The 9,294-nt window shown below is 52.8% G+C and overlaps 1 protein-coding gene across 1 annotated transcript; it reads left to right on the plus strand.

The window, feature by feature from the left end:
* Nucleotides 1-484: 484 nt before the first annotated feature.
* LOC111823830 (CMRF35-like molecule 1) lies at nucleotides 485-8,604 on the plus strand. The gene is made up of 5 exons (XM_023746643.1): nucleotides 485-750; nucleotides 2,062-2,161; nucleotides 3,413-3,525; nucleotides 4,253-4,356; nucleotides 8,090-8,604. The coding sequence occupies exons 1-5, from the start codon at nucleotides 648-650 to the stop codon at nucleotides 8,264-8,266; spliced, it is 597 nt and encodes a 198-aa protein (XP_023602411.1). The 5' UTR covers nucleotides 485-647; the 3' UTR covers nucleotides 8,267-8,604.
* Nucleotides 8,605-9,294: the final 690 nt, after the last annotated feature.

Here is a 9,294-nt window from a genome sequence, read left to right on the forward strand (position 1 = left end):
GGGGGCGGGGGAGGTTCCTGTAAAAGCCACAGCCTCCCCTCTCCTAGCACCTTACCCCCGGATGTTTTGCCTTTTATATTTTCTTTCCAAGAAAAGTCTGGGGGGGTGTAGACCCCCAAGTTCTGACACCTCTCTACAGGGGGGGCAGCGCCCCCCCCAGCAGAGACAGAGGGCATTGCCTAGGAAGCCCCCCACCGTCTGCCCTTTGTCATTATAGTACTCTTGCCCTAAGGTGGGGCCTATGCGGAGGGGAAGAGGGGGAGGGTCTCTAGTGAGTGGGCCTGAGGGGGCATGGGGAAGAAGTTCCAGGCGGGGGGGGGGGGCTGGGGGGGCACTGAGTGTAGCAGAGAGGACTTCCTGAGGAGGGGGTCCCTCTCAGCTCTGCAGCAGGCTGTGGGGCTCCCTGACCTGAGGGTTTATTCTCAGGCTCCTGGGAACAGCAGGCAGAGCTGCTACAGATACTGGAAGGGGAGGAAGTCTCCGTAAGGTGCAATTATCGAGTCCAGAGAGCTGTGAAGACCTGGTGCAGAGTAACATCAGCAAGAACTTGTATCCCATTAGTCACCCATCCCAGACCCCTTGCCGAGACTGGAGACCCAAGATTCATCATCAGGGATTACCCCCAATGGGGGTTCTTCATAGTCACCATGACTTTGCTCAGAGTGAAGGACTCTGGCTTATATTTGTGTAGGATCTACGAATCTTCCCAGATCATTAATCTCAGAGCCATCCGTCTGGCTGTATCTCCGGGTGAGTCCTTCCCTCTGTGTGTGCTTCTCAGGTTCCCTGAACCACAGGAAGATGATGCTGGAAAGGACCTAATCAGGTCCCCCAGCCCCTGTGGCTGATCTCTGAGCCCCTTCCCTAGGTCGCCTCTGGTTACAGGCAGAACCAGCGCCAGAACTCAGACTGCCGGCTTCCGTGGCTTCTCCCTTCCCCAGCGCACACACTTCTCTGAACACTTGTTGTTGCTCACAGGGCTCCCCGCTGACTCATACCCATCACCAAGCTGCCTCAGGCTTGCGCAAGCCTGGCTTATGGGTCCATTCCGGGCACCCCTCCCCCTGACCCCAATCCCAACCTTCTCTCCAAGGACTGTGCTTGAGGCGGGTCACAGGTGACTCTGTTGGGCTCAGGGAATGGGGACAGGCAGGGGACACACACAGTGAGCAGACGTGGGATTCAGGGTGAGGCTGGAAGCTGCAGGGGCCGAGGGCTCAGAGGGCCTGGGTCCCACCCTGCACCCCCCCTGATACATGAGTGATCTTCAGCCTCAGCTTGGGAAGCTTGAGGCTCCTCCTAACCCTGGGCCCCTCCTCCATATGCCTCCTGAAAGCTTCAGAGGTGCACAGCCCCCCTACATTTCCCTGTGATGGTCAAGGGTTAAACAGTACCTTTGAAGACCCCCGCCCGGCTGCCGAGCCTGCCCAGCTGTTCGGTCAGCCGGGGACCTGGCGCACACACATCAGCTGCTTGGTCATTCTCTGCCCAAGCCTGGGCTCATTGCCCACTGCATGCAGGGCACGGGGCTAGGCCCTGGAAGGGGAATGGGAACCCTGAGACATATAAATAAAAGGTTATGATGCAGGGTGGTGGGTGGCATAATGAAGGCATGTTGGATGGAATCCCAGAGGCGGGAGGGGGCCAGGTTGCTGGTGAGGCCAGGAGTATGGACTTGCCTGCAGGACTCCCCAGAGGAGGTGGCACTACAGGGGCCTGGTTGGATGAGCAGGAATTTATCCAGGGGAGGCAAAAGGGTTTGGAGGGTAGGAGGGCGGTATTACAGGTTGAACATGCACGACTTGCTAAAAAACAATGGAAACAGAGGAGACCATAGAATACAGCCAGCATACAAGAGACAGCATGACGTCTCCTCTACAGCCACTTGCCCTGAGGGCACTGCCCGCCTCCATGCCTTCGCAGGGCATGCGGTGCTTCTCAGGCCTCACTTGGTCCAGGCCATGTGTGGGCTTCTCCCGCCCAGGGCTGGGGCTGGAAGGCCGAGCCTTGGAGTGTGGGGCAAACAGAGAGGAGTGCTCCCCTCACTGTCGTCTCTCACAGCTCCAACCCCGCCCACCACCACGACCACCAAGACCACCAGGACCACCGGGACCACCGGGACCACAGCCGGGACCTCAGCCATCAGCCCTGTCATTGACAGGTACTGTCCCCCCTCCCTGTCCTCTTACACCTCCGTTGCCTCCCATCCATTGCCAGCCGTGCCAGATACCTCCAACTACACGTTCCCATGGACACCTGGTTCTCAGGGGGATGAAATGGGGCCCTTTTCAGGTCACTTTACCTCTTCGAGCCTCAGTTTTCTCATCTGCAAAATGGAGTCAGTAACTTTCCCACCGTACGACAGGGTTTGCTGCCTTTGCCACTATTGACATTTGGGCCAGACAATTCTTTGTTGGGAGGGGCTGTTGTGTGCATCCCTGGCCTCTACCCACTAGCCAGTAATAGCACACACCTCCCCCAGGTACCCACTGTACCAGGTACCCAGGCAACCGAAAATGTCTCCAGACATTGGCAAGTTAGCCTCCGGGATCACAAAGGACCCAGTGCCAGGCCTGCTCCTTTTCCCTTTTCCCTGCTCCAGCCCATCTCCTCCTTTCAGGGGAGCCACAGGGTCCAGGCAAAGGCTCATGGCAGTGACCACAGCCCATGGCCTGACTCCTCTACCTCTGCCACATGGTTCCCAGGCCCCCCCTGCCCACCGCTCCCACCCCCACCCCCACCCCTGCGACTGGCCTGAGGGCTGGTTTTCTTCCCACCTCTGTCTGCCCACCCTCTCTCCACCCTCTGTTATGCAAATCCTGAGCCCCTGCAAACTCCAGTTTCTTCTCCAACGCATTGCACCAGACACTAAGGGTGCTGGTCAGTGTAGCTGAGTAGTCGGTGTCCCCAGAGCTGTGGCCTCGCCCCACGACACCTGACACACCAGGCACTAGGAGCCTGCTGTGTTGTGAGAAAGTCTACCTTTTCTTCCTTTGACTGAAGACAGGGCCTATGAGAATGCATTTATTGTGTACAGAGCTCTTTGTCAAAGGACACCAGTGTTCTCCGAGAGCTGACTGCATCTCTCAGCCAAGGGCTGAGGGTGAGGGCCTGGGACCAAGAGCAGTTGAGGGAAGATGCTGGAGAGGTGAGAACAGATCCCAAAACAGGGGCCCCGAAGGCCAGATAGGGGACAGCACGCAGTCAGAGCAAACCTGGAGACATGGTCAGCATTCTTGCTTACAGAGGGGGAAGGAAACACGCCCAGAGGCTGGATAGGCAGAGACCTTGGCCTGGGGCTGTCTCCTGGCCAGCTCAGCAGGAGCGTCCAGACCATGGGCTTGGGGAGGGATGAGTTCCCCGCAGAAGCCTGGCGCCTTCTCGCCTCACCTGGCTGGTCCTTGTTCCCAAGCCCCTCAGGCCACGGGAATGTCATCCTCAGCGTGATGGTGGTGCTCCTGCTGCTGCTGGTGCTGGCCCTCCTGGTGATCCTGTACTTCTGGCAACGGCGACGAGCCAGGGCAGGTAAACCCGCTGGGGCTGAGCACACCGCCCAGTGCTCGCCCATGTGAGGTGCCCACAAGCCGGGAGACAGGCTCATGCCCCGTTACCAACGAGGAAACAGGCTGAGAAGCCAGCGCCAACTTGCCTACCGCTGGGTATTCTAGTGTCCATTTGAGACCAGATATTTTATCATCATTTTGTAGTTCAGGATTTTAAAACAAATTGATCTGAAGGCCTTTCTGGTTTGTGGCATTGTGTTTTTCATCGTTGCTATCACATTTAAACATCGCCTTCCTAAAAGCACTTGGAGCGCTTTTTAATCTCCAAGTTCCAAGTTTCAGCATTGAGCACGTGTAAAATCTACAGCATTTTGTGCAAGAAGATTGTCCCCGTGCCCTTTGATGATTCCTACCTTGTTTTTTGTTGGTTTGTTCAGCACATTCGCGCTGTGTTTAGTAACCACATACCCAGTGATGTGTCTGTGGACCTAGAATTGATCAAGTTTACTGGCTTGATGCAAATTAGACGCAGACAGCCAATCGGACTTGCTCCCTAGTTTAGCACTAACGTCTGCTTTCTGGCACTGATCTGTGCTGGCGGACCTCCCGCAGGATGGCACTTCCCAGCCAAGCCCAGCCTCTCCCCCGTCAGGCAGGGTCCCTTCTACCCAGCCAGGTCCTCCAGCATCACCCGAATTGCCAGGAGAGAGGTAGAGAGAGGTCTCTCCTTTAAACCTATTTTTTCACAGGTGAGGGCAAAGCCCATCACATCCATGGCATTTCCACCCATGAGGATGAGACTGTGCATCGGACGGATCCCCCCGCACGTCAGAGGGACTCTCAGCTTTCCTGGGTATCTTTGTTTTCATTATTGTTCTTTTTTAATTTTTATTGATCTTAGAGAGAGAGGAAGGGAGAAGGATAGAGAGATAGAAACATCGACCAGAGAAAAACATCTATCGGCTGCCTCCTGCATGCCCTCTACTGGGGATCGAGCCCACAACCCGGACATGTGCCCTGACCAGGAATAGAAATGGTGACCTCTTGGTTCATGGGTTGACGTTCAACCACTGAGCCACACCGGCTGAGCTGCTGCCACTCCTTCTCCTTCTCCTACTTCTCCTCCTCCTTCTCCTTCTCCTCCTCCTCCTCCCCCTCCCTTTCCTCTTTTTTCTTCTTCTTCCAACTTCCTGGCTTCTGTTTACTTACAGTTTCTGGACTCACTTGTGACTGATCATGCCCCTAATGCCTTGTCTATGCATGTTCTTTCCCCAAATTTCCCAATTCAAACTCCTCAGAGAGGGAGGGAGAAGCTGACTGACCAAGCTCCCCTCTGTGGGAGACAGCTTTTAATGCCAACTTATCTGCTGGATCATGATGGCCAGTGGCTCAGCCACTCTGGGTCCCACCCCCCGGAGACTTTGGGTTAATAGATCTGGGTGGAGACTGAGATGGTGCTGCTGGCCCTCTGACTGGACTGTACTCTGTGTAGCCTTCCTTATTCTTTTCTTTTTTCGTTTCTTTTATATCTATATTGTTGAGAGTACTACAGATGTCCCCCTTTTTTCACCCATTGCCCTCTTCCACCTGTTCCCACCCTGCCCCAGGCCTTTGCCACCCTATTGTCTGTGTCCATAGGTGAATCACATCTGCATGTAAATTTTTTGGTTAATCAGCTGAAACCGGTTTGGCTCAGTGGAGAGAGTGTCGACCTGCGGACTGAAGGGTCCCAGGTTCGATTCCGGACGAGGGCATGTACCTGGGTTTCGGGCACATCCCCAGTAGGAGATGTGCAGGAGGCGGCTGATTGATGTTTCTCTCTCATCGATGTTTCTAACTCTCTATCTCTCTCCCTTCCTCTCTGTAAAAAATCAATAAAATATATATTAAAAAAAAATTTTTGGTTAATCTCTCCCCACCCCACCCCTCCTCCCTCTGAGATTTGTCAGACTATCCCATGTTTCATGGCTCTGGTCTATCTTATTCCTCAGTTATTTTGTTCATTAGACTACTTGTTTCTTTTGATTTTTAGATTCAGTTGTTGACAGGTATGTAGTTATTGCCATTTTTGTTCATATTTCTTCTTCTTCTTCCTCCTCCTCCTCTTCTTAAAGAATACCCATTCACATTTCATGTAATACTAGTTTGTTGGTGATGAATTCCTTTAGCTTTTTCTTGTCTGTGAAGCTCTTTATCTGACCCTCAATTCTAAATGACAGCTTTGCTGGGTAGAGTAATCTTGGTTGTAAGTCCTTACTATTCATCACTTTGAATTTTTCTTGTCTGCAAAGTTTCTGTTGAGAAATAAGCTGACAGTCATATGGGCACTCCCTTGTAGGTAACTATCTGCTTTTAGAATTCTCTCTTTGTCTTTAATCTTTACCTTTTAATTATGATGTATCTTGGTGTGGGCCGCTTTTTGGGTTCCTCTTGTTTGGGACTCTCGGCACTTCCTGGACTTGCAAGACTATTTATTTCACCAGATAGAGGAAGTTTTTTGTCATTATTTCTTCAGACAGTTTTTCAGTATCTTGCTCTCTCTCTTCTCCTTCTGGCACCCACCATAATGAGAATGTTGGTATGCTGAAGTTGTCCCAAAGGCTCCTTACACTATCTTCATATTTTTGGGTTCTTTTTTCTTTTTGCTCTTCTGACTGGGTATTTCTTGCTTCCTGATATTCCAAGTCACTGATTTGATTCTCAGTGTCCTCTACTCTATTTTTGAATCCCTGTAAATTATTATTTATTTCAGTTAGTGTAGGCTTAATTTCTGACTGGTTCTTTTTCATGTTTTTTTTTTTTTTTTTATGTTCTCACTAAGGTTCTTGAAATTCTCATTTAGATTCTTGAAATTATCAAGTTTCTTGAAGCTCTCATTAAGATCATTGTTTTGAACTCTGTATCTAGTAGTTTGTTTGATTCCATTTCATTTAGTGTTTGTTTCTGGAGATTTCTTTTGTTCTTTTATTTGTGACATGTTTCTTTGTTTCTGCATTTTGGCAGCTTCTCTGTGTTTGTCCTATGTATTAGGTAGAGCTACTATGTCTCTTGGAATTGGTAGCGTGGCCTTGTGTAGTAGGTGTCCTGTAGGGCCCAGTGGCTCAGCCTCCCCAGTCATCTGAGCTAGGCACTCTAGGTGCAGCCCTGTGTGGGCTGTGTGCATAGTCTTGTTGTAGTTGAGCTTTGATTGCTATTGGCATCGCTGAGAGGAATTGACTTCCAGGCCAATTGGCTGCAAAGACCCGCTGTGACTACAGCAGAAGAGCTGCTGTGCAGGAGATACCCCTATGGAGCAGGACTTGCTTCAGTGGGGCTTTGGTGTTCACTGAGTTTGCCCCTTAGTGTGTCACTCGTGGGTGTGTAGAGTTGTAATCTGTTGTGGTATGAAAATGTCCACTGGGTACACTGGCTCTGGGGCCTCAGGAGGTGCAAAGTCAGCCACTGCTTGCCTTCCCCCCCACCCACTGCCCCCAGGAACTACAGAGTGATCTGCAGATAGCTGCTACTTGTGTTGGGCTTGGAAGTAGCCAGGAGAGGCCAAGCTGTGAAGCAAGACAGGCTGCTGCTAGTGCCTGGTCTTGGGCCTCTTATTGATAAATATGAGGCATGCTGACACGAACTGCTGATTGTTTGAGAGATTTTAGGAAAGCCTGAGCCAGGACAGGCCAATCATATGGAAAAGGAGCTGCAAACAGCTTGAGTAGGGTGGCAAATTGGATGAGGCAGGGTCTCAGGGAATCACCAGGGTGGAGCAAACAGTGTAAACCAGGTTTATGGAGACTGAGATGCAGTTGCTAGTCAGCTCTGTGACCGTGGAGGTCTCAGCATAGGAACAATGAACCTTGTGAGCACCCCTATCTGGGAGAAAGCTACCCCCGAGTTCTTGCTCCAATGCCAGACAATCCAGTTCCTCTCTGTATGTCCCTGGATCCCCCTAAGCCATTACCCGAGCACTGGAGCACAGAGGGAGCAAATCCAAGTAAGTTCATGCACTGGCCCTTTAAGAGGAACTCCAGCAGCCTCCGTGTCACTCAGCCACAATCCCCACTGGTTTTTATAGCTCAAAGTTCAGGAGACTTCCCCTCCCGGCACTGGAAACCTGAGCTGAAGGGTCTGGTGTGAGGCTTCTCACAAGAGGCCTCCACAGCCAAGATATCCCTCCCGATTAAAAACACGCTACACGTGTCTGTTGAACCAGCCTGTTCCACACCTCCGCCCCTCCTACCAGTCTCAGTGTACTTTCTTCTTTACTTCTCTAATTGTAGGACTTCCAACACCCAGCTTTCTGGCGGTTCTGAATGATGGTCGCTCTGTATTTTAGTTATAATTGTGATGTGGTTGTGGGAGGCTGCGAGTACCATGCTTACCTACACCGGCATCTTGGTTCTTCACCTTCCTCATTCTAATCATGTTCAGTGACGGTGCACTGCTGCCTTCTGCCATCCCCAGAGTTCCTGCAGGACCCACACCCTGTCCCATACCTTATCCCTGTCCCTATCCTCCGCACAGCTCTGGACACCCGGGGGCCCCTGACCGCTCCCAGCTGTGATCCATACAGCGGACATCTGTCTGCCTTTGATTCCCAGGGCTCCGACAAGCAGCTAGGCTCTGGCAAGGACACTGGGGACATCCACTATGCCTCATTTACCCACCTGGACCCCTTCAGCCTCGAGGACCCCATCTACATCAACACCCGCCCCGGCCTGAGGCCCACACCTGACCCATTTCTGACTGTGGAATATGCCAGCATCACTAAAAACTGAGCCCTGCGCCCCAGCCGGCTGCCCAGGAGGAGCCCAGGGTCAGAAGGCAGAAGTCACTTCACAGTAAGCACCTGTGGGAGGCACAGGGCTGCTCTCCCAGGGACGGGTGACTTCTTGTGGCCGAGATGGTCCCAAACCATCAAGATCCATCCTTCCTGCGGAGGAGATGAGGAAGGTGAACAAAGGAAGAAAAGCCTTATCACCCAGAGGAGAGAAGCTTTGAGTCTGAGGGCTGCGGGGCAGATGGGGACCAAGGGGTTTCTGGATACCTGCCCACTCCCCTCTGACTGGAGAGGGCCTGGGACCCAGTGCTTCTGAGTAACCCAATCCTCACCCCCCTCTCTGGTCTCACTTCCTTCCTGACCTGGCTGTGAAATCCTAACGGTTAGGAAAGTTCCTCTGCTGGTGACTGTCCCCGTGAGAGCCCCTCCCTTAACTGTCCCCTCAGGGCCTCAAGGCCCGGCTGGAAAGTTCTATCTGCCACCCCAGCTCCTCTCCTCCTTCTTGGCCTCCTGATTCTAATCCATCCTCTGGCAGGGCCCACACAGCTTCATCAGAATTGCCCGGGGCTCCTCTGCCTTCCCTCCGCCCACTGCGTCTCAGGCAAACAGAGCGGTGAGCGAGGTGCCTGCTTCCCCGAAGTCCACGCCCACAGGGCCCTCTGGAGACAGGCCCTGAGGGGGGACCCTGAGCCCCGGAACCCCAGGCCCTGTGTGGGCAGAAAGGGTGTGTCCTGCCACATTAGGGGGAGGATGACTTGGAATCGCAGATTCATCACTTCTCAAGAGTGACATTAAAGGTCATCGAATCCAACAGCCAACGGGGACCCCAGACCCCTCTGTGAGATTCCAGTGTCAGGCGGTCTCTGCTCCCGTCTCTCCCAGGACTGGGAGTTCGCTGCCTCCTGCTCAGGTGGCTGGTTTGGGACTTTTCCATCAGTACCTTGCTCGCCTTCAGTCATGATGGGACCTCAGCCTTGCCCACAGGATGGAACCTGAGGACCAGAAAGGGAGGGAGAGAAGGGTGGA

Source organism: Myotis lucifugus, unplaced genomic scaffold (assembly GCF_000147115.1).
Source record: "Myotis lucifugus unplaced genomic scaffold, Myoluc2.0 scaffold_714, whole genome shotgun sequence".
NCBI lineage: Eukaryota > Metazoa > Chordata > Mammalia > Chiroptera > Vespertilionidae > Myotis > Myotis lucifugus.